Below are 25,787 nucleotides of genomic sequence, written 5' to 3' on the forward strand. Positions count from 1 at the left end.
AGGACTCAAGGGATACGCAACAAAGAAAGATTGGATGAACAGCGAGTTTTGCTGGGGTTGTATGGTATCAGTTTAGATTGTAGGAACTCTGCCCCGCCGTTGTGAATAGCTCGATGCAAAAGACAGAAGGCCTTAAACTGGATACGACTTTTCACAGGCAGCAAATGAAGTTGATGGAGAAGCTCCTGAGAATGGGCCAGTCTGGGGGCAAAAATCAATTCAGAAAGTAAGCCCACTGTAAAACTATATCATTAGTAGTGTTATGAGCATGCCTCCGAGTCTGTGGACAGGGCGGCGAAACATGTTTTGCCAGAGATATGCTCCGTCCTGTGCCTGCACATGCCCTGCACAGTCTGGTACTATAGCTCCAGTGCCAACGACAGGCGCTGTGAGGCAACCAATCACTCTGACCCAGAGCAGTCAGGGCCGGCCCTAAGACTTGCGGGGTCTCGGTCGAAAAGTAAGTGTGGGGCACCTTCCAATTTTCACATGTAGTGACGTCTTAGGAAGGGACACAAAATGCATACACGTTGTAAAAATGCAAAGATTTTAATATAAAACAATGCCATGCAATGGCCAAAACAGAATTTACACATCATTTCGCAGGCATTCTGACTTTTCTGTAAATGGACTACTCATGATATAGTCTTACAGTGGGTTTACCTTCTGAACTGATTGTTCTTGTGACGGCAGTGGCTAATGGTTGGTGCTAAACTGCATGAATGGATAGTGGGCGGGTGTGAGCAGCAGAGAATATGGGTTGCTGCCCATGCATTGTTTCTTCCTGAATGCAGGGAGATGGGATAGCAGGGGGCTATGATACACTCAGATGTGACCAGGGGCCCGTGCTGCTTTAGGAGATTTAACACTATCAAAAATGAGGGTGTGCCTTTGATTGAAGAGCACAACTACTCACCAGCACGCGCCTCTGACTTGGCACGCATCTCGCTCTGTTGAAGTGGAGTGCACGCACCCACTTCACGCTGCGCCTTGTGGTATTGAGGACTCTGCAGCGTGCTCGGTCCGAAATGGGCTGCTCCCTCGTCTCCAATGCTGGCAGGTGGGGAGCACGCTCGCTAGTGAGGCACACGCAGTAGGTGCTCGCCAAGAAAGACATGATGGAGCCAGTGTTCTTTTCACAGGTCACAGCTATGCATCACTGCCTGCACCATGACGTGAGGACACCCACCTGACACGCCCATATTAAAGAAATGAAAACTGTATTACAACAGGATTCAGAGAAGAAAAAAAGAATGCTTGCAAACAGTTTAAGTTTAACATTTCAAACTGCGTTATTAAAATAAGAAGACGCGCAAGGCTGAAAATGACGTTTCGGTCCCACCTGTAGCAATCCTGTGGCCTGGACCTGGTTCGGGGGAGGCACGTGCTTTGCTCAAGCGGAGCCACAGAGAGGATGCGAAATCATCAGATGACAGTTGCCAAAACAGGGTTTTTAACCGGTCAACAGCTGCCACCTGGTGCAGTAAAGCGGTAATGCCCGGACTTATTAAAAAGACGACGCATCGGCAGAGCGCAGACAGGAGACGGGCGGCGTGGCATGGAGGGTGAGGGGGGCGGTAGGGGTCTTAGGGCGTGGGGCACTGCGCATCTTTCGTGAAGTGTCACGCGTCACAAGGGAAACTTCCAAATGGTCTTGTAAGCTATAATGACGCAGTATGAACAACAACACTCATAACAGGCACTGCAGTTTTGCCAAAGTGGACTTTAGCGAGGGCTGCAACATTTGAACTCTCCCCGAGTATACCCTAAAACTAAAACAAAAAATAAAACTAACAATAAACACTGTTTACTTCTGCGGTTTCTTTTTTTTTGCCCATGCTCTTCAGGACCTCTTGATATACCTAGGCCATATGCGAGGTCATGGCTGCCATCAAACACATTGGAAACATAGCTTCCCTCCTAATAAATAATGCCCCTTCAATTTAAGATTTTTTTTAGAGAATGTCAAATGTTTGCTTTTTAATAACCTAACGATATATTTAGGTTCTTTCTTGATTTATCATTTTTTAATGAGTGTATCAATGTGTCTATGCCCAGCAGAGACTGGGCCCGCTGAATATAATAAGGGGGTTGGGGGCGGGGCAACTGAGCATGGTCTTCGGCCATGCCCTGAACGCAGTGACCATACCAAGAGTACCTGTTGGGTATAGGCCGATTTAGCGGCCATACCCACAGGACACTGCCCAGGATGGCCGTTGGTCAAGCCCAAGCAGAGTAAGCATACCCACATTGACCAATTACCACATACTGAGGTCGGGCATAGAGGATGTTGTGCTTGAAGTATGGCTGCCTGCCATTCGCCAGGCAAAGTGAATATACCAACGGTGCTAACTGGCCTGATGTGTTGTTCTGATAATATGGTGCTTGAGGTATGCACCATGAATATACGGTAGTGCTCACTGGGCCCTATTTTGGAGCATGCATGTAAGCAGCTCTTGCATCAGGCACAGCGGGCATACCAAGAGTGGCGGCTGGGTATGGCCGTGCCCAACACATTACTTTGGCCAAGCCCAGAGGATAGTGATCATACCAACACTGCACGCACAGCATGACCAGTGGCCAGCATTGTCTCGGGAGGATAGCTCAGCGGCAACATGCTAGCCTTGGAAGACGAAGACACGGAGCAACATAGGTTCGATCCCCGGGTCCGTGCTTAGAAACCTCTGGGTATTAAGCGCGTTATAAATAACATATCATATCAGTGGCCAAGCCATGAACCAAGCATAGTGAGCATACCAACAATGCCTGCTCCGACCATGCCATCGGCACAGTGAATATATAGACAGTGCCGGCTGGTCAGGACCGGTTTGTGCCCCAGGCATAGAGAACATACCAATAGTGCCAGCAGTGCATTTCCTACAGCCATGCCCAGTGATCCTTCCTTTCAACTTCACGTCCAAGTTTGATGTCAATCTGTCATGAGGATTTTGCACTACAGTAGATTTTGTCCCACTGGTCAGAGGGGCAGACGGAGTAGCCCCATCTTCAGGTCTTCTCTTCGCAGGCCTTGCAGATTTCCATTTGCTGTCTGCACAAGAGTGTTTGGGTAAGACATTCGTCCTAGCTAGGTACCTTGGTTTGCCATTTTGAATGGCTATATCAATGATACAAAGCATCTGGAACTGGATAAAGACGGGTTGAGGCAGCCGGTGCCTAAAGGGGAATTAGCGAGGCCATAGACGAGTGTGTTGCCCCCACTGGTGTGGGGAAGGGCTGATTGAATGGCACAGTAAGAACGCCTTGGGGAAACTCCCAGTTGACAAGAGGCTTCCAGAAGAGTCCTTTGTATACCTTAAGTATAATTCTGAGCAGCCCACAGGTCTGTGTACAAGTGCTGTCCGTTTTCAGACTGTTCTTTTAGTTAAATAACAGCCTTCTTCAGGACCTCTCTTACTTGTAGGTGTGCATTGCTATGAAGGATCACACATGGGAATATATTCTCTGTGCTCATTCCAGCACAGCACATGTTAGAATACCAAAAGGAACAGAGGTATGCTATGAAACTCACAAGAGATCCAATGTGTTCAAAGAACACTGCCTTGATTAGGAAGCATGAAAAGAAGAGGCTTTCACGTTTCATAGTTCCAAGACTATCCGGAGAGGGGTGCACATGTTACGAACATATACAGTTCTATGTTTTCAAAATATTAACATTAATATTCAGTTTATGTCCTTTATGTACACATTTGATAGATATAGCTCCCGGGTAGCGGACGCCATGCTATATGATGGCTCAGCGACCTCTACATAATATCAGACATTTCATTCACTGCAATCATCCTTTCTTTTGGATTTCCAGAAGCCCCTCCTGAAAGACAGAGGGGAAGAGAAGAATAAACGGTGTCTCCACAAACAGAAGTCTTGCACTGAAGCCCAAATAGATTATGGCATAAAAAGCAGTGCCATTATTATGAGAGCAGATTTTAATGATGGTGTACAATGATGTTTATATTACTGCGTGCAGGTCACATATCCTGAAATATGCCTTTATTACAGCCGTAGATGCACCCTGCATCAACTAGACTGCTGATTTTATAAGATATCCATGACATTTTGGACACAAAAAACAATAGAGACATTACCTCATATTTTAGACTGAAAAACGAAAATTACTTTGAGCTTTTTAAACTTTTTTTATAACGCAAGGGGAGTCCATCCACAACCTCCTCCCCCTGCACCCATCCCTACCCTAACTTGTACCCTTACCCCACCCCCCACCTATTTTTTACCATACATACACCAAAATACCTACTATTTTCGGTCAAATAAATTAGGTAATTTCTCATACTTTTTTTTTGTATTAGGTAATTTGTACAGATTCTGAATTTATACTCTCTTTAGAAGTTAAATCTCTTGCTTGCTTCTTGATTCGTGTGTCTCTGCCGCTAGCTAATGTAAGGAAGTGTAGTCCCTTTGCCCTTTCTTTGTTTAACTTGGTGTTAAAGGAACTCACACACCCACTGTCTCTTTCCTGTAATTCAAAGTTGATGAGTGTTGCTTAATGTTACTCAATTACTCATGCTCACCAAAGCAGATCGGTTGGTTGAGCGGTCCATCAAGGGTCCATAGACACCAGCACATCCACATCCAAGCGCAGATTTATTTCTGTAACGTATTCATGATTATACATGAAGGAACGTCTCTGGTAGCTCCGGCAAAGAAAATACCTTTCAGTGAAAAGGTTACAAATCCATCTTCTTTCAACAAATTGTTAACGGCGAGATCAAGTTTACACACTTTTAGAGGCGCCAACGTGTTATACATTGTTCACCAACTCAACCAAGCAAAATAAATCATAAGTTACTCACCGTAGTGACTAACATAGTCCTAGTCCATAGTCCTCTTTCCTCCATACTGTACGGGTATCCCTCACTAGGGAAGGGAGATGGAACCTATTTCACCAGAAAAATCATCTTCCCCTTTAAATTGAGATGCACGCGGGGGCGCGGTACTGGGAGCATGCTCTCCCCTGACTCCGCCATCGGTGCCACTCCTCAGTCCCCTTTGATGCCTTGACATTATTAAAATTGCATAATTACACCAGTTTTATTAGGGGGGAGGATGGAGGGACGTACGGAGTAAAGGGGATAATGGACTCGGAGTACGTTATAATTCACTCCTACATCCTGTCCCGTCCCCTTTCCTCCATACTGTATGGGTGATTACAACTGAATGTAGCCCCACAGTGGAGAGTTCCCCTCTTAAGAAAACAAGGTCCTTAACACTGCCTGACCAAATGCTGCGTCTGACCTGGCACTGGCATCCAAGCAGTAGTGTTTGCAGAAGGTCAAGGGAGTAGCCCAGGTGAGTGCCTTCCTGATAACCTGCCACAGAACGTGTCTTTGGAAAGCTACCGCCGTGGCCTTAGCTCCAATGGGGCGGGCAGGCATGTTCGCTGGCAGCGGCTTGTGCCCTTCATACGCCGCCTTGAACCCATAACCATCCACCTTGCTATGGACCCTTGGAGGCCTGACAGCCTGGTTTTGACCCCCCCCAAAGGTGACGAAGAGGACACCTGATTTGCGTAAGCTCTTGGTCCTGTCAAGGTAGAATTTTAGAGCACGTCTGACATCTAGACAGTGCAGTACCCTCTGAGTGTCATCCTTAGGGTCTGTGAAGAAAGTTGGTAACACTATCTCCTCATTTAAGTGAAAAAAGGAGACAACCTTAGGTAAGAATGTGGGGTGTCTTATGAGCACCACCTGGCCCTTATGAAACGTACCATATGGCTCTGAACCCACTAGTGCCTGGATCCCACTAGGAGGTCCGTCTTAATGGTTACTAGTTTGAGGTGCGCAGACGCCATTGGCTCGAATGGTTTATGGGCCAGGGTGCCTAGGACCACATTGAGGTCCCACACCGGGTGTGGTTTCTTGATAGGTGGATATAGTCTAGTTCGGCCAGCTAAGTGCCTCTTAACCACTGAATTTGAGGATGAGAATACCTCCTCAGAGTTCTTGTAAGCTCCAATGGCCACCAGATAAGTGCGGCACGTGTCTACTTGCATGCCTGAGTGTGCAAGTTGTGCCGAGAAGGCGAGCACGTCGTCCAAAGTGAAAGCCAAAGGATCGATTTACTTTGACCCTGCCCAGTGACGGAACCTGGTGCACTTGCTTTTGTACTGGCTCCTGGTGTGGTCACTCCTAGTCCCCTGTATAATGGCCAGGTTAGCCTTTGACAGGCGCCAATGCTTTAGGGAGTCCTGTTCAGGAACCATGTTGCAAGAGCTAATTTCTGCGGGGAGGGGTGGATGACTGTGCCTCCCTGCTGAGAGAGTAGGTGTGCTGGGCCCAGCGGGAGGTGTACAGGGGCCTGGTCTGACAGGCTGAGCAGCTCCAGGAATCAGGGTTGAGCTGGCCATAATGGAGCTATCAGGTTGATCCGAAGGCCCCTCGACTCCCGGATCCTCTAGATGACCCTGTGCACAAGAGGGGTGGGGGAAAAGCAAAGCGGGCATGTTGTTGCATTGGTTCACCCAGGGAACCCCTGCTTTGCCCCTGGCAGGAGGCAAACTGGGGGCACCTCTTGTTGGCCCTGGTGGCGAAAAGGTCCACCTGCGGATGACCGCACCTCTTGAAGATCCGCTGAAAGTCCTGCTCGGTCAACTGCCATTCGTAGTTGTCCACGCCCAGCCTGCTGAGCCTGTCCGCCTCTAGGTTGGACTCTCCTGGGAGGTGGACTGCTGACAGATGTATGTCGTTCACCAGAGCCCACTCCCAAAAGTCAACCGCCAGTCTGCAGAGGGGAGGGGACCGGGGGCCACCCTGCTTGTTGATGTAGTACATGCAGGTGGAGCTGTCGGTTTGAATGAGAATCGTCCCGCCAGTGATAATAGCTAGATAGGCTTTGAGAACAAGCCAGATAGCCATCAACTCGAGCCAGTTGATGTGCGCTAGCTGCTCCTGCTGGCACCATACTCTGTGGACGCTGTGACTGTCCAGGGTAGCTCCCCATCCCTCTGGTGATGAGTCTGAGGTAACGGTGACCTGAAGTGTTGGCCTATCCACAGGTTGCTGCCGTCCCTGACCAGATCAGATCCTGGTGGGGCTGTTGTGGTATGCTGACCTGCTCCTCCTGCAAACCCTTCTCCTGGTTCCAGGAAGCTGAGAAATGTAGCTGCAGCCGCCTCATTTTGAGCCTCGTATGTGGCACTGCAAGAAGGAATGCGGCCATAACTCCCAACAGGTGTTGGTACCACCACGCAGAGGTCACTGCTCTGCTGAGAAAATGCCCAGGGGCCCTCTCAATGGATGTGATCTTGTCCTTGGAGGGAAAGATCCTCTCTGAGCTTGTGTCCCAGATAAGACCCAGGAAAATCAGGCTCTGCGTGGGCACCAACTTTGATTTTTTGAGATTGATAGAAAATCCCAGGTCATAGAGTGTAGCCATGAGGGGGGAGGCTGTATGTTGCACCGCCTCCTCTCGCTCTGATAAGCCAGTCATCTAGATATGGGTAAATATGATGGCCTTGCGCCCCGAGTAGGGCTGCCACTGCGTTCATTAGCCGCGTAAAGACCCTGGGGGCCGAATTGAGTACAAAGTGTAGAATCCTGTATTGAAAGTGAAAACCCATGATCCTGAATGCAGGAAGGACCGATGGGGTTCCCAAATCGGGATGTGTAGGTAGGCATCCTTGAGATCCAGGTAGCACATGCAGTATGCCACACAAAGTCTCCGCTATGAAGGCTGGGGTAACCATCCTGAACTTTTGGAGGGGAAGGGAAAGGTTCAAGGTGGAAAGGTCTAACTCCTCTCAGGTCAGCCTGGTTCTTTTTGTGTATGGCGAACATTTGTGAAACGAAGCCCATGCCCCGCTGAGAGGCTGGCACTTCCTCCACAGCCTGGCTCACTACCAATGAGTGTATTTCCGCCAACAGAGTTGGTGAACCAATCTGCGGGAGCGGAGAGGACGAAGGATGGATACTACTGAGAGGATCCATGGGTCCGTGAACCTTGTCTGCCAGCGGTGCGTTTGAAGGGCAAGCTCCCCCCCCACCGAAGACTCGTGGATCCGGATGTACCTGAGGAGGGGGACTGGAAAACCCTTTAGCCACCTTGTGCCGTTTGACCCTGTGTTGGCTAGGGGATGACTCCGGTTGCCTGGACCGTCTCTCCTAAAAGCCTCTGAAGCCTCCGAAGGACCGACCATTGTCCGAGCGCTGGTGCGTTTGGCTGTAGGTTTTAGGAGTGAACTTGGTGACAATAAGAGAGGGCCCCCTTCCATTTTCCTGTATTCAGCGTTGTAATGCCTATTGGTAGGCTGGGTAGAGTGTGGCTTGAGCCATCCTTTTTTGGCAAGCGCTACCACGTCTTTCTGAAGTGGGATTCCGGTTCTGGCAGTAGGGCATAGTATGAGAACTTCAGCCAGTACTCCGCCTCTGGTTGTTTCACCTGTGGCTGCGGGATTCCTAGGTACTCAGCCAGGCCCGCCAGTCGCTTGTGAAAAGCTTTGGCTGACAAGAGGGTGTCAGGGTCCTCCTCCTCGTCTGTGTCCACTGTTGTGTCCTGCGGGTCTGTGGGAGCCAGAGGAGTGCTGGGCGCCGGCAGCTGTGGCGTGCTGACTATCAGTGACAGAGGCTGCGGAGGAGGCAGAGCTGGGGCTGCTGTGGCTGGTACAGGCATCGGAGCCGAGAGCTGAGCTGGACCCAGAGGCGGAATGGCCATGGGTGCTTGCGGCTGAGCAGGAGGGAGCATGTCCCTGATCACGTCTCTGAGGATGGTACCCAGCTGTGGTGATCTCATGAGTGCAAGGAATTTCTCGAAAAATCTGTCTTCACAGGCCAGAGGAGTGCCTGATGGAATAGGCATAGGGGGTCGGGCCCTGAGGGTGCTGTGTCCTGGGTATCCCCTGTCTCGCTGCATAGGGCGACGTATACCTGCCCTGAGAAGTAGATCGATAGGATGTGGACCAAGTGACAGGGGTTGACCAATCCCACCTGGAAGTTCTTTCCCCTGCCTGGTCTCTGAAGGGAAAAGGTGTCAGGTGAGCTGCCATTTTGTCTGGCTCGGTGGCCATTTTGTTTTGCTCTGTGCCATGTGCCTGCGTCGTGGAACTTACTGAGCTGGGCCTGGCTTCCACCAGTACACTGATCAGTGGTGGTTGAGGCCTACCCTGCTGTTAGGAAAGATTCCCATTTATGTGAAGTTTTTCCTCCGGTTGTGTACCCCCCCAACTTTTTGCTGCTGTTTAAACACCAGAGTCTGACTTTGGCAGTGGAGCACAGACTTCAGCTGCACTCCCCTGGGCTTTTCACTCACTTTGTTATGGGGAAACTGACATGCCCTTAAAGATAGTCAGTACTGGGAGACTTTGTTTCCCTTAGTATTTTCCAATGTTGCAACTTTTCTGCAACATGTTGCAAGTGCACAATGTACCTTACAGTACAGTGCGCTTGGATCTTCCTGTCATTTCCAAAGGCCCTAAACACCCTCAAGGGATATTTTTAGAAGTGCAGATGTGCCTTGGACAGGGCTGGTGGCAGCTTTTCTTTTCATGTATTGTTAACCCTTTTTTGCCATGCAAACCACGTTTACCGTGGTTGGCACAGAAAGGTGGCCTGGCTCCAAAATGGCCCTGCCACAAGGTTCTTTGTCCTGTCCTTTGGCCATCTTGCCCCTTCACCAGGTCGAGCTGACACGGGTCAGTCCTTATTTGAGCATGCATTTTCTCACAAAGTGCCAAGCTTTCACTGGCTTCTGCATGCCTTGTGTGTGTGCAACCAGGATGTGGGCTGGACTGTCTAGTTGCAATCCACATCCTGGGTGCCAGAGAGTCTGGTGTACTGGGAATGACTGGGACCACCATGGTCTGTGATTGGTCCACGTCTGGTGTGCTTGTATGCGAGCAGATCTCCCATTGGGTCTCCAAACACCCATACCAGGTCGATCTCTGGAGTTCTCACTGAACGAAGGATAGGATCCAAGTATCCTGAAACCAAGAAGCCAAGTCGAGGAACCGCTGGTGACCCGCTGGAAGGTTTGACACCATGAGCCCGCTGTTGTCCTGCTGGAACCCTCTACATTTGATCAAACTAGGTCTGCAAAGACGTTTTGACCCACTAGAATAGCGGGACCAAATATTCTCGGCACCTTCCTCAAACACTGCAAGTCAGCCTTCTCTGAAGTGTCCCTGGGCCAACCAGTAGGCTGACCGTTTCGAGGAGACCTTTGAAACATGGTACATAGCAAGCTCACCTTCACCACCCTTTCCCCTCACTCTCTGGCCGGCTTCCTTTGGACGTCCTCCTACCCTCACCTGTGAGGCTAAGAACCTCGGGGTCATCTTTGACTCCACCCTTTCCTTCTCCGCCCACATCTGAGGTCTCTAAAAAGTCAAACTTCCTATTGCACCCCCTCAGAGGTACTCTGCCTTTCCTCTCCTTCCCCCAGAAGCTCATGGTATCCCAAGCTCTGGTGCTCTCTAGGTTTGACTCTTGTAACAGCCTCTTTATAAATCTACCATCTTCTACTCTCTGCCCTCTGCACCTAATCCAGAACAGGACTGCGAGACTTGTCTTTGGCCTCAAGCCCTGGGATCGTATCTCTCCAGCTCTGAAATCTCTCCATTGGCTCCCAGTGGATGCAATCATTAAATTCAAAACCCTCTGCATTGTCCACAAGGCTTTTTGGGGCCTGGGTCCAAAATACCTTCAGCTATCCCTCCGCAAATACCACCCCTCTCGAGCTCTTCACTCCTCTACCTCCAACTCCCTCAGGGTCAGTCTTTTTTAAAAGAAACAAGCTGGGGGTAGATCTCTGTCTTCAGCTGGGGCCTCCCTCTGGAACAGCCTCCCTGCCACTCTAAAACTTGAGGAGAACCATCTCCGGTTCTGGAAGCACCTCAGATCTTCCTCTTTTCTTCTGCCTTCCCTCCCCCTCTCCCCTGCTGATCTGTTCTCTCTTGGCACCGTGCACCTGGCCACCCTCTGTCCTCCGGGCCCAGGTACCTGCTCACCCTGTCACCCCTCCTGCACTGCCTCCGGGCCACCCCTTGCACTGGGGTCTGTATATGTACCCATACCGCCCCCCCTTTTTCTTCCTGCACTTATCAGACCTACCCTGTCTGCTGCCTTAAACCTAGCAGCTGCACTACCACTGTTTGTTGCCTTTAATATTTATTTATTATCTGTTTCTCTTCTGCTTCATACTTTCCACTTCTCCCCCCTTTCCATGCACTTTTCCCCTCCCCCCTCTCCCATGCACTTGCACGTTCTCAATGTCATTGGGCCTAGTAAGATCGCTGTTTTGTTCTCCCCTGTTCCCCTCCCTTGCCTTGTCGCGCTCTGAAACACTTGTGTACGAGCGCGATAGAAATAAAATATCAATATCAATACGCTCTGTGTTCACAGCACTCTCACACTGAATTTTAAACACTTGGCATTCCCAGGTCCAGAGTAAAGAGAGAGCGTCCAAACCGGAGTACCCGCGGTTACTGTGTTGCCCAGCCGTGGTGACGAACTTTGCGGGTGCCTTGCTGCTGTGACCCTCTGGGCCCTGAAGCCTGCTATAGTGGAACTGGCCTGATCCATCCACCAGGAGCAGAGAAATCGCCACTGTCCCGCTGGGGAATCAACGCGGTAACTTCACCACTGAAAGCCGCAGAGCCACAAAACTGCCGCATTTGAACCTGCAACCGAAGTGGACTCGACTACCGAAGTTTGGTTCGGAGGGCACCGGGGGCCGGTGAGAACGTGCAACCCTTACAGGTGGCACCTAGCGCATCCATCCACTTTTATGCACAAGTGTCCCGTGAGGGCTACTCTCCTTTCCACGGATAGCCTGAGCTATCGAACCATTCCCAACTCCTGGAACCTGTTATGCCCTCATGGGGAGACCCTCCACAAACTTATTCTGCGTCACCTTCCTGAGCTGCTACAGGCCCTACAAGAGACCCAGTTTTGGCCCCTCTGCACTATTGCGTGCACCAGCACCTAAAAGTACATTTGAGCACTAGGCTCCTCTCAAAGTAGGGACTGGACTGCCTTACAGTTAGGTATTGAACTGTGCAGAACTGCCTAAAGATAATTTGCACTGCTTGCTTCCTTCCCTTGCAGGTTGTTGACCCATTCTGTGCGTTTAACCGTTAAGGCCACTTGGTCTTGCTTGTATATATGTATTGCAGTAGGATCGTATTGGTTTCAAAGTATTACTGTTGATAATTACGGTGTGTTGAAACTCAAAGACCTTGAATAAATGTATTTATATTTTTAATATATATACACACACCTGACTGGGAGTGATTTGTAAGTGCCCTTTACTCTGTGTGCTCATTGAGGTCTTTCAGTCACCCTCACCCCTCCTGAGACCTAGTCTTCACCACCGCCAATGCTACCTTGATTGGTCTGGCTTGTCCAGAAGGTTACCCTGTTCCAAGAAACTAGGCTGGCCTTCTGAACCTCTGCCCACCAGGTCAGAGTTCAGAAATCCATCTTAACATCTGCACCTCAGGACGGGGCCTGATAGGCAAAGTGCACTTGGCAGTGGTGCCAGCAGTGCTGCATGCAGGCGCCCCCTCAGACATGGGTACGGTGTAAGGGCATAGCCCCTCAGGTTGGGTCCCGGTAATAGAGCCTTGCAGCCCCTCAGCAGTAGCACTGGTACCATCTTGCGACCCCTCAGCCTGGTGGCCGGTAGCTGGAGCAGCCTCGGTGCTGTTGCTAGTCTTAGGACTTGTTCGGTCCCTCCCGCTTGGGCTCTTCCTTGGGGAGGAAAACAGGGCACCTACCTTGGGCCTGGTCTTCTGCTTCACAAATGCTTTGAGGTCCTCTGGAGGCGATCTCCCGAAGAGCTCCTTCACCTGGCTAGTCGGTTCTTGAGTGCGTGCGGAGTGAAGGCATGGCACGCAGTGCAGCCACCCCAGTCATGGTCTGGGCCAAGGCAGCTGAGGCAGAGAGCGTGGGGGTCAGACATTGGGAAGGGAGCCATGCAGACTGGACCCCGCTGAAGCCTGCCATCATCAATATGCGCCAGGGAGGAGCGTGACACCGGTGGACAAACAGTACCTGATAATTGAAAAGAAAAAAGAAGACAAGAATACTACTCTGGGTAAGAAAGCATGGAATTACTGGGCCGAAGGTCTAACCCAGGAGCGCTGGTGAAAGCGGTCCGTTCCCATCGACACGGAAAAGAGGACTGGGGAGTGGCACGGGGGATGCTGAGTCAGGGGAGCGCACATTCCCACGGCCATGCCCGCGCACGCATCCAAATAAGAGGAAGATGATTTTTCTGGTGAAAAGCCTGTCTCCCGTCCCTACCAAGGGACGCCCATACAGTATGGAGGAAAGGCGACAGGATGTAGGAGTAAGACATAATAGGAAATGTGCTAATTTCGGACCAAAATCAATCAGGCAAAGTTAACAACACACCTTGTCACACTATGGTCGACTGTTCCTAGATGGCTGTGGAAAAGTGGGGTTAATGGCAAGCCCGATAACATAGTGTCTGCAGGTGCACTTCATTGGTGGGTATAGATTTTCAGGAATGGACCAATCCCTCATGACCAGCTTCTCAGTCATGAACAAAAAGCGATTAGAGGCCTGGAAATTGTAAGTTTGGTGCCATATTTTTTATGCCAACCGAACTTCATGCATGCTGGTTCCTTGTAGAAAACACTTAGATTTCGTTCTGTGTAATTTCAACCTAAGCACAATAATGGGTAAAACTTTATTGCCCATTTCTGAGGTTTTTGCAGAGCAGGACCTGAATCCAAGGTGGCGGCAGGGTACACATTCATCCAATCACAATCTTCAGTTGTGAATATAGGTTGGTGGACTGTCTGCAGACAAAACAGATTAAATTAAGGTACATTTATTCCCACAAAAAAACTATATTCGCCTATAACAATGCCACCAAAAATGTCAGGGTCTGGTGTACATTTGTTTTGGAAATGTTCATACACCTTTGTTGAACACTGCCAAAGTTATACCAATCACTACTCTAATACAAATGTAACACACACATACAGACATCTAGACGCCACGTACATTTGAAGATGATCATTACTCCATGCAAAGCATGGGCTCTGCCCTCAAGCTAAAAGATGTTTTTAGAACCTAGAGCAATTTGAAATTTAATATATTTTGCAAATCTTCCCTGTCCTGTTCGGCTAACATCGTACACCGAACATTATAAAATCTCTATTGTGGACTGCAGACATGCTTTTCCACCCTCTGCTTACTGCACATATAAGCCTGAAGAATGCTGAACATTTTGTTTACTTCTTTTACTTGCTTCACTGGCTCCATCACTTCATAAGTCGAGGTGAAAGTACAGTAAATTGCTGGGTGCAAACCCCATAACGACATAGGGTGTAATTGGGTCTGCAGACTATATCAACAAAACAAAGACATGTTTGATCTTTGAGATGAGCCTTTGAACACCAACTACAGACTCCAAGTTAAGAGAGAACCACCCAAAGCAGGAAGATGCACCCAGGCATCCTTGGCGCACCCAAGGTTGGTAGACACTGCAGCATGAAAAAGGAGCAACAAAAAGAGGATAGGAAAATAAGATGAACATGTTCCTGGTTCATCTGGTCATCCGTCTCACAACCAGGATGTCCCCTACAGGGCCTATGCATCATATAGCACACTACAAGTAAACTACATAACATGGCATACCACACCACACAACACCACCTGTGGATGCAAGTGCTCTCCATTAGACTTCACCTCCACAATAGAGTTCCCTTTCCACAAACAGGTGCCCGGGGAACATGATCCCTCATCAAAGCATTGATTTCTACCAGGAGCCAATGCAGATCCCTCAGCACTACAATGTTTTCTCCCAGGGACAGGAGTCTTCTGCACTAGACATCACCTCCAATGAAAAGGAACCTTCCACACTACACTACTTCCTTCCATGGACATGAGCGCTTCTGCATTAAAATGCAACTTTAATAATCAGGAGCACATTTTCACCCCACAGATGACTCCAATGCACAGAAGCTCACAGCATTAAAAGGCTTTCTCTGGGCAGAGGTGTATTCTTCACAAGACTGTCCCCTATGGACTGAAGTACTCATTGCTATGCTGCACCTCATGGAGTTGAACACATAGCACTTGGCTAGCGCCTTACAGACAAAGGTAGTGCACACTAGACTGATCTGCACATACTTCAGTTAAGCGCACTGGACAGGAGACACTAGAACTCAGATCATCCCAAACCTCTGATAGGTTCTCTATGCACTTCACTGCAAGCATGGTGAGGACCTTTCTGTACTAGACTGCTCCCCATCGAGAGGAACTGCATGCACTAAAACACACCGAAGGCATGGCCGTGAGCTTCATGTAATATAACCGTACCAATGGAATGCGTTCCACGTCCCTAGACTGCACCCCTTGGATAGCAGCCCCATGAATAACTTTACATGTTTTAAGAGAGTAAGTAACAGCAGCAGGTGGGTTACAAGAAAGTAATTGCTGGATGTTTTAGGTATGCTAGACTGCCACCTCCTCAAAGAAGAGTAAGGCTTGGAGCTGAGCTCGGGTGGCTGGGCTTGGTTGAGCAAGGCAGAGGGCCTGGATTATCTTACCTGGATGTTAACAGAGAAAATGTAGACCCTGTCTCCAAGACCACAGACTACAATTCCTAGGAAAAGAAGTAAATAGTCAAATGTTTTTATTTTATGCAAAATTATTATAATTTTGAAAAAAGACTACATAGGCCTGTATCTTGACCTCCAATATTAATGTTGTTTGATTTTGTTTTGCTCTAGGGACTGTGAAGGCTCTGAACAAACTCGCACATACACACACCCAACTCCATAAGAAAAATCATAGCATTCTGCAGTAGCTCATTGTTGATTACTCTTTATCCATCACAAGATTTTGCCAACAGAAATGCTATTAAAGGATACTCAGGACAAGGGTAACGAGGCCCAAGCAGGTGAGGAAGGAGCGGAGGTGTCCAGTCCAGTAATGTGAGCGGGAACGCGCCATGCGGTAGGTCAGCAGCGACTGCAGGCAGATGAACAGCATACTGGTCGGAAACGCCACCCCTGCGCCGATGTAATGCAATACCTTGGCATGATCTACCTGGAAAAAACGGAAAAAAACGCATGGAGTTAGAAAATGTGTTATTTGTAGTAACAACCTTAACAGAGAACTCACACACTCAAAGACATCTGCCTCATTCCCTTCCGGTTCCAGCTAAGTCATACCCATCTTTTCAGACCCATCTTTACATTTTCTAAAGGTTCAGGCAGAAAAGCTCATCCTTAAAAATATATTCTGCTGAAAGGCAGCCCGATACCCTTGTTCACAGCTTTAGGGACATGGGGAGGTGGAATTGAACTTCTGATTGCAATAGGTCAACCCACAGGCAGGGGGGCTTCCTGAGGCAGCCACAGGGTGATGAACACATTAGTTTCCAGCACCAGTGGTGCCCTTCCCCCGCTCTCCACGCCCTTTATTACACCAGGGTGTATCCCTGTGAGCACCTCCTCTCCAACACTTTCTTTCCGACAGAATCAGGACAGAACCAATCCTGCCTTCAGTAGGCACCTTCCCAATGGGACAATCTAGAAAGTAGCACCTTTGTGAGGTCTGGAAATGGTTGCTGGGCCACTGTAGGTCTATGGGCTACCAATACCAATAGCCTAACTGATTGGGCCAGCCAGCCAAAGTGGCCACTGGTCATGCTTTGCAGCCTTGCCCATTGGCCACATTGCCCAGAGCATGCTTTCCGTCATGCTCAGGCAACCACAATATCCATGGAAGGTCTCATCTGAATACACGCTGAGATGGCCGCTAGGCATGGCATGCGACCGTGCCCATTGGCCACTTTGATCCAGGTACCCTATTGGAACTGGCACATCTGTGACCTGTTATCAGCCCTCATACATGGTTCGAGTGTCAGAGCTATGATGGTAGTTCCATTAGCTTTCGAAGTCCAAGGAACGTCTGTCAGATGGTGGATTCACAATAAGAAATGTGAAAATTTGGCGTATGGTACCAAAGTGGTAAACATTTCAAGACAAGTGCTCTTTCTTGGGTTGCAAAACCATGCATTAACTATCGTGCTAAACAATGCTAGTAAGTTGAAAATTCGGTTTTATTGATATGTTTTGGTTATGACATTAATGAAACAGTGTAACCATAGGAGAAGACATATTCAATCACAACCTCCCCCCCCACACCCCCTCCTCCCCACCATGGACGCTGGGATAACAATTGCACCAGAGATCCAACACGGTATATTGTGATACATTGCAAACAAAGGGTAGTCTGCAAACAGACGCTCAAAACGTAGGCCCCGGCCTTCCGAAATTGAGTCCGCCGTGCCGTCGTGCCCCCCGGCCCCCAGGGCAGGGTACTCCAAGGCCGGTGCTCAAGTCCAGTAATCTGTCTGAAGTGTTCTGCATCCCTCAAACCGCTCTCCCATATTTGTCAAATAAGGGGAGCCGTAGGCCCTCAATATTAGATTTGGATTCATCAATCAAGAGGGTCAGGGATTCCATGTCATATATGGCGCATAGTTTGGTGACCCAATCCCTTTCCCCCGGAGGTCGGGGTGCCCGCCATTTTTGGGCCCAGCAACATCTGGCAGCGACTAACCTGACCTGTAGCATATGATCATGTGCCACTTTCGAGCCTCCCTCTACTTCGATGCCAAACAACATTAACCACAGGGATAGGGTTCTTTCAATTCCATCCACCTCCTTTATCCAGGACAGGACCTCACTCCAATAGGTTTGCACCATGTGACATTTCCACCACATATGCATATAGTCCCCCCTTTCAGTGTGACATTTCCAGCAGTGTGGGTCATACCCCTTTCTCATTCTGGCTATCCTCTGTGGGGGGTAATGCCATCTGTGAATCAGTTTCAGGGCCTGGTGGCGGTATTGGGGAGCAGCTGTGGAGCGGCTGGCTTGTCTACAGATCTTGGTCCATCTCGTGTCGGTGATGGGGGTGTCTAGGTCTTTTTTCCATTGCACCTGGGCGGGCGGGGGATCCCGCGGGGCGAAGAGCAACAAAAAGGCGTAAAGTCTCGATATCACACCTTTGGTCCCCTTATATGGAATTAGAATTTTCTCAAAGTCTGTTAGGTCCCTCCTAAGAGTGTCCCCCCATCTGTTTTCTGTAAGGGCCCCCTTCAGTTGCAGATATCGTAAAGGGGAGAGGTTGTTGAGACCCAGCGCCTCCTTCAGGTCTCCCAGGGATATAAATGTTCTGTCAACCCAGAGCTGCCCTGCACTGCTGAGGCCCGCTTCATACGATTGTTGGAAGGCTAGTGGTTCATCAATTCCCTCCCAGAGTGGGGGAGCCCAGGTACAGCTTAAGGGCGAGGTCCACGTCGTGAGCCATCTGAGGTAACCCCCCTCTTTCCATATGGACCACAGTACCCCCATGACTGGATGATTCAGAATTCTCCTCGGGCTGCGCGCCTTGGGGACCCACAACCATTCATCCAGTGTAACCGGGGCAAAGAGCACGTTGTCCAATGCTAACCACTGTTTCTTTGGGCCCATCACAAAGTGATCAACCAGAATTCGCAGTTGTGATGCCTTATAATATGTGTCTAAGTCTTGGAAGTTCACTCCACCCTCGTCTTTGGGTCTTGTCAATGTATCATTGGCGATTCTATCAGACTTTCCTGCCCAGAGGTAGTGCAGGAGGGCCCTTCTAACCTCTAGGAGGAACGGCTTCGGTATCTGGGTCAGCAGCATTTGGAATAGGTACAAGAATTTAGGGAGTATAACCATTTTAATTGAATTGAGGCGTGCCATCCATGAGAGGCCAGATTTAGCCCACCGCTCGAAGTCCAGCTTAACCTCTGACCACAAGGGCGGGTAGTTAGCACTGAAGAGATCGGCCAGATCCGGCGGTATCTGGATCCCCAGGTGACGGAATCCCCCAGCTTGTATACAGAAGGGAAAGTCCTCAATGTACTGCCTCTCCACCTCATCAAGCTGTCCCGCCATGAATGCGACTGACTTCCCTAGATTAACTTTATAGCCCGCAAGGGCCCCATATCGTTCCAGGCTGTTCAGTACCTCGGGGACAGAGTGGGATGGGTTGTTGAGATATAGCAACACATCATCAGCGAATAAGCTCACCTTACAGTTGGTGTCCCCTATCTTGATGCCTGTAATATTATCGCTTCCCCTAATCACTATGGCCCATGGTTCCATCACTAATGCATATATGAGGGGGGATAAGGGCACCCCTGCCTCATACCCCTCACCAGCGGAAAGGTTATTGATTCACCACCATTTACCACCACCCTTGCTGAGGGGTTAGAATAAAGGGTTATCCACCCTCGCCACTTTGGCCCCATCCCCAAGGACGACAGAACCACCTCCATAAAAGCCCAACTCACCCTGTCGAATGCCTTCTCCGTGTCCAAGGATAGGAGAAGAGCACCCTCTGTTCTGACTACTTTTGAGCTTAATATGTGGATAGTTTTGCGCATGCTATCAGCCCCCTGCCTGTTTAGCACAAAACCTACTTGGTCTGGATGAATCAGTCGGGGGAGAGACTTTTCCAGGCATGTTGCCAGAATCCTGGCAAAGATGTTTGCATCAGTGTTCAAGAGAGAGATGGGCCTATAAGAACCACATTCCACCAGGTCCTTGCCAGGCTTTGGTATCACCGTAGTCATGGCCTGTAGGAACGTCGGTGGGATGGTCTCTCTGGTCTTAATTTGGTTGAATAGCTTGGTTAGCGGTTATATCAGCACCGATTGATATTGTTTAAAGAAGTCAGCTGTATATCCATCCCCTCCTGGAGTCCTACCCACCTTCAACCGTTTAATAGTCCCCTCTACTTCTTCCTCCGATATTTCCCTTTCCAGGGCCTCCCTCTCTGGTTCTGTGAGCTTGGGTAGAGGGTGATCGTTGAGGTATCTTTGGATCTCATCGGGGGATTCACCGTCCTGTTTAGTGTACAGTTCTTTATAGAACCCTGCAAATAAATCAGCTATATGTTCGGTTTTTGTTTAAACCTTGCCCATCCCATCCCTGATACCCTCAACCAGTCTGTCCGCTCTATTTCCCCTCAGCCTGTGTGCCAAAAGGGTCCCAACCCTGTCCCCCTTCTCGTAGTATCTCTGCTTAATGTATCTCATTTTTTTGACCACCTCTCCAATTAAGACTGTGTGTAGGGCTTGTCTTTTTTCTCTCATTACACCCAGGAGGCTTTCACGATCTACATCCCCCTTAGTGACCTGGGCCCTCATGACCCGTAGGTCCTCACGGAGTTTGGACTCTATTAGTCCCCTTTCCTCCTCGAGCCCTCCGCAATAAGGAGGCCCCGGAAGTTGGCCTTAGCCGCCTCCCAAACTGTGGCCATTGACATCTCCCCTGTGTCGTTTGTTACAAAGTAGGCTTCTATTTATTTCCTTAAGAATTCTTTGAACACCTGGTCCCTCATGAGGATATCGTTACAGCACCACCTGTATGACTTCGGGGTGCCTTGCAGTCGCCAGTCCATGATGAGAAGCTCATGGTCCGACCAAGTTACTGACTCAACTGCCGGGTTTCCAATCTCCCCTCCTCCTTCCTCTGATACCAATAATAAGTCAATCGTAGTATATGTTTGGTGTGGAGGGGAAAAGAACGTGTATTCCCCCAGAGCTTGCCAACATTTGCGCCATACATCTACCCAGTAATATTCTTGTAGGAGGTCCCTCATGGCGAGGTTATCCTTCGCGGGTTCCTTTGGCCCTACACCTTTAGCAGACCACCAGTCTAGTCGGTGGTCTGGGATGAGGTTAAAATCTCCACCCAGGATCATCGCTCCCTCCGCCCATTCGTCCATGACCTTAAATATCCTACGGATGAATTTGACCTGACCAGCACTGGGTGTGTACAGAGTGGCCAGTGTGACCCGTGTGCCCTGAAATATCCCCTTCATCCCCAGAAATCTGCCTCCGAAGCCCCTTTTTGTCTCAACATCAGTAAAATGCATCAATTTTCCAAGGAGAATACCCACTCCCTCCTTCGTATAGGATTTGTGTGAGGCCCAGAAGTTCCTTCCTATCTCTTTTCCTTTTATCGTCGACTCTGCCCCCCTCCTGTAGTGTGTTTCTTGTAAAAAGAGGACTAGCAGTTTTTGTTTGCGGAACATGTTACTTTTGAAAGAAAGCTTGTTTTGTGAATTTAGGCCCTTGACGTTGAGCGTGCCAATCCGTCCCTCAACCATGATCATCGCTACCCTTGTCCTGTAGAGTTCACGTAGGGTCCCCTTGAACCATCTCTTCGCTTAGCCCGCAGCTCCATGGTTTGGCGTCTACATTACCCTTGTCCCTCCCCCTCCCCACCCATTGGTCGGTCCCTATTTCCCTTACCCATTTTGTAAGGCGCTCGTCTCAGTCACCCAACACGCGTCGGGTTAGTCAACGAACCACCAGGGTTGCATCCCTGGCCCCGGGAGATTCAGTGGTGTGGAACGTTATCTCGTCCTCCGCTCAAGAACATTTCCCAATTTCGGTTAACCTCAGAGCCTCTTTGAGGGTCCCCTGATCATGTTCCCCTCCATATGCAATTTGCCCCAACCCCCCCCCCCCAAACTGTGGGCTCCCCAGCACATTAACACTTGGTGTGGGTCGAAGAGCCTCCCTCCAAACATGGAGGTTGAGCGCAACGGCCTCAAGGTACATAACCTTTCGGACCTCTCATCAGGTGAACCCCCGTCTGCCCATCGTGCCCCTTGAACAAAAACTCGCCAACTGTAGCAACACCTCAGGGCAACATGTGTTTCCCCCACTTGGGGAGACCCTCAGGGGATCGTTTAAGCAACTTCAATACTGAGATTAGCCTCGTAACATTGCCATTGCGTTCATGGGGGTCCTCCCCAGCCCGCCAGAGGGTGCCTAGTTTTCTGGAACTTCCGAGTGCCTTTCACCCTGAGCTTGCCCAGGGTTAATTCAGGGCCCTGTGGGGTTCAGCTGAGGTCCCCGTCAGTTCCACCCTGATCTCTGGATGCACCTGGTGGATCTCCAACCAAATCGTCAATGGCTCTTTGGATGTCTTCTTCCGTTACGAGCAGGTACCTCTCACCTTGCCACTCAAAGGCAAAGTGGAATGGGTGCACCCAGCGATATCAGACCCCCTTCTCCTGTAGCCCTCTGATGATGGCCACACATTTTTTCCTCATCTGCAGTGTGAGGGCGGACAGATCTTGGTAGATTGCCACCCTGGAGTTGCCGTATTGTATGTCTCTCAGAGTCCTCGCCCTTTCCAGAATTTCCTAGCCCTTTATCTCTATAGTAGGGGAGTCTCGCTAGCACTGAACGTGGGCTCCTTCCGCCTCCACCCACCCGATGAACTCTGTCGATCAGGACTGTCTCTCCAGAGTCTATTTCTAAGACAATCCTGATGATATCTTGTACCTTGCCCTCTAGGACCAGCTGGGTCTCCCCTCCGCCTCCGCCAGGCCTAAGATCCGCAGGTTGCTTCTCCAATCGCGGTTTTCCATGCCATCGACCCTGAGGCGGAGTTCCTCCTCCTGGCACCACATCTCTCTGAACCTCGCCTCCATCTGCGTCTCCAGGAGGTCGGTGGACGCTTGGTTATTTTCCACCCCCTCCATTCGTCCTCAAAAGGTGGAGACCTTGGCTGTGAGGTCTGCCAGCTTGGCCCCCGTATCTGTTCTCATCGCCCTTATTTCGTCGAGGAACGTCTGAATGTTGTTCTCATGGGCGTAATTTTAGGGGGGACAGGGGTGTTTGTCCCCCCCAACTTTCATGGCATACCATTATGTCCCCATTAATTTGGCTGGGGCACCTTTTCTTCGGGTGTCATATCCCCCCCAACATTTTCAGCAAAGTTACTCCACTGGTTGTTCTGCATGGTGTTCATGTCTTGAGACGGGGTGGAGGGGGCTCCAGTCTCCATTTCTAGGTCTCCAGGTGTAAATTGGTATTTCGCTAGGGTCTCTTTCCAACTCATGGGGTGCCTCTCCCTTTATACTTCTGTGGCTTCTTGGTGCGCCCAGTGGTGTCTCCCCGGGACCAGAGCCTGCCCCCTCGCCGTCGCTTCAGTCCGTATGACCTATTTCGCGACGGGCAAGTCCTTGGGGTTTGTTTCACGTGTTCAGGATTCCCACAGACCACTAGACTCGACCTCACAATCGCCTTTGTGCTGCGCTCCCGCAGACTTCCAGGCCTGGCCACCAGTGGTTCCTTGAGTTTGGGTCTGCACCCGGGGGATACTCTGATTTTTTACTTGCTCTCCAGGGTCCAAAGTCAGGCGTCTCCTTTTATTTTGACGCCCCCTCGTATATCCCAATGTGCCACCTGAGTGTGATAAGGAGGGGCAGTGTCCCTGGGGGGTGATCTGTGTCGCCTTTCCTGCATTTTTTTTGCTACTCCCAGTTGGGCCACCGTGTGCATGTGGGGCCGGGTGGAGGTCTGCCGGGCTAGTGGTCCCTCTGGTGCTCACTCGGGCCCAGCAGTCTGCAATGGTGTCCGGGTCGCTTATTAGGAGCAGGGCGGGGTGGTAGAGCAGGGACCCTCCTTACCGGGGCTTCTTGTGTGGCCCCCCCAGTGGGAAGCCAGACTCCCACACCCCCGCATCACAAAAGCGATCTCCTCAAGTAGTCCTTGTTGCGAGGTGTAGGCAGGTGGAGGGGGGCCCGGGCGTGCTCCCGCGTCGGCCCAGGCCTGCGGGAGAGTCAGCGGGGGGAGAGGTTGGCAACCGCAGTGGCCGCTGCGCGATCGCCGCGGCTCCCCCGCGACTCCTCAATGATCTCGTGGTATGGGGCCCAAGTGGGGAGGGGGGGGGGCGGACGAGCTCCCACGTCGGCATGGGCAGGTCGAGTAATCCACTGGTGGGGGTGAGAAGAGCGAGGCAGCGCCGCAGGAGCCTGTGAGCTGCGGGGGCCCAGGAGCATCTCGGGCCGCACAGTGTCTCGGTCTGCCCCCCTTCTCAATGCCGCGTTGGATCCCCCAAAGGCAGGGAGTGGACGGATCTCTCCGCGTAGTATCCTACGTTCAGTGTCCTCAGAAGGGCTCGGCATCACCGCAGGGTGTCCCGGTGGGACCGGCGTCGGCTAGGCGGGCAAGCTAGATGAGGCACTGAACTCGTCCCCTGCGTGGTGGAAGGTTGCCTTGCGGTCCCCGGTTCTTGGGTGTTGCAGGGCCGGGTGGGGGAGGGGAAGCACCAGACTTCTCCGTCGAGTATCTCTGGGCCAGGGGCACCTTCAGATTTCGTTCAAGTATCCATGGATTCCTTACACCCTCCGAAATCCGATTCTCGTGGTTTGGAGGAGGAAACGCTCCTTTTTATCACATCTCTCTGCGTTTATCCCGGGGCCATACATGGAACTTGTTGATCAGGCTGTCATCTTGCCTGCGCCCCCCAATGCTAGTAAGTTGGCTGCTTAAAGTTGGTGAGGCCTTCGGCCAGGTGCTGCAGTAACCAGTACACATGCATTGTCAAGCACTGTGTGACGGCCTCAGCAGGCCGGGAGGTGCTACAGTGTTGCCCTCTGATCCTGCTAGTATCCTTCAGTAAAATTCCACTCCCAGGCCTGTGGCCTCGGACGATCTCTAAAGCAGCCAGGAAGGTAAGGAACTGGTTTCAACTGCCCACAGCGAGTTGTGAACACATACCCTACCAGTGTAGTCTAAAATGGTGGACGAAATATACTAAAGCAATACTTAAGTACAATCAAACAGCAACTGGATTGGCGCCCCCCCTGCATAAAAATAAGGAAACTTGGAAAGTACAGTCACCGGGATGGGGATATAGATACAAATGAAAAAGGACTATTTGTGCCACCCTAGGACCTTAGGGGAAACTGCAAAGCGGCCTAAATTTGTTTTTTTGATGAGGCCTTACTTAAGCAAACATTACATTAATTGCAAGTATGGAAAAAATGCAAAACATTGCAAAAAATATCCCCCAACTACGAAATTGCATTTCACAATTAAAAATTGAGAATTTGCAAGAGAAACAGACGGTTAAGAGTTAGTGTACTAGGAAGGGAATGAGAAGTGATAGTTTAGAGGGTACTGTGGTAACTCCTCTCGTCCTCTCAAATAAAGTAATGGGTGTCAGTAAAAAATTCAATTTCGAAATTTCAAAATTAATTGTTTGACTTGTACTACTCATGGAGCGCCACCAGTTGCAGAAGTCTACACATGGAAAACCCATGTTGACCTGAGAAGATTGTACAATGTTGTTTCCCCACACTTAGAAACTTCATTTATTATGTCTTCAATTCTTTCAAACGCGTGCCCATCACAGAAGCAGCCAGGATAGGAACTTGAAGATCCAATAGAAGGCTAATTAGTCAGAGGACACCATAGGAAATCTGCTGTTATCTTCCATGACAAAGCAGGTGGTGGACCTGGACACTGCTAATGTGGGCAGTTTGGAACAATCAGAGCAAACAGATTTAGATGGAAACAATAAGTAATAACGAAAGCGTAAGCTTTTCGACAAAGAAAAAATCACTTTCACCACTATTAAAACCAAATGAGTAGTTATTACGCTCCACACACTAAGTTCATTGAACGTGTAATGCAACCCTTTTGTGACGTGCTGATGGGGGCAGAGTCCTGGGAGGAACAGTTACGTCTATGATATGATATTGCATTTATAACGTGTCTGTACACAAGGGTTTCTAGGTGTGACAAGACCAGGAGGGAGGACAAAATAACGATCTTACTAGGCCTTGTGTCATTCAGATCGATCATTCAAGTGCAGCCAGAGGGTGGCTCATAAGTGCAGAGAGAAGGGACTGTGGGGTTGGAAATACAGACCCTTAAGTGTTGGGGAGCCTGGAGAAAGGGTGAGGGCAAATGGACCTGCAGGA

General features: G+C 50.0%; 1 protein-coding gene across 2 annotated transcripts in view; it reads right to left on the reverse strand.

Moving 5' to 3' along the window:
• The window catches only part of LOC138472341 (transmembrane protein 150A-like), a 1,082,967-nt gene that overhangs the window by 26,982 nt on the left and 1,030,198 nt on the right, over positions 1-25,787 (reverse strand). For both annotated transcript variants that reach the window (XM_069610467.1, XM_069610466.1), the window contains exon 6: positions 15,878-16,055. In XM_069610467.1, coding sequence (XP_069466568.1) covers positions 15,878-16,055 — 178 coding nt within the window. The remainder of the gene's footprint in view (positions 1-15,877; positions 16,056-25,787) is intronic.

This window comes from Ambystoma mexicanum, chromosome 8 (genome assembly GCF_040938575.1).
Source record: "Ambystoma mexicanum isolate Mex_15411 chromosome 8, UKY_AmexF1_1, whole genome shotgun sequence".
NCBI classification, from domain to species: domain Eukaryota; kingdom Metazoa; phylum Chordata; class Amphibia; order Caudata; family Ambystomatidae; genus Ambystoma; species Ambystoma mexicanum.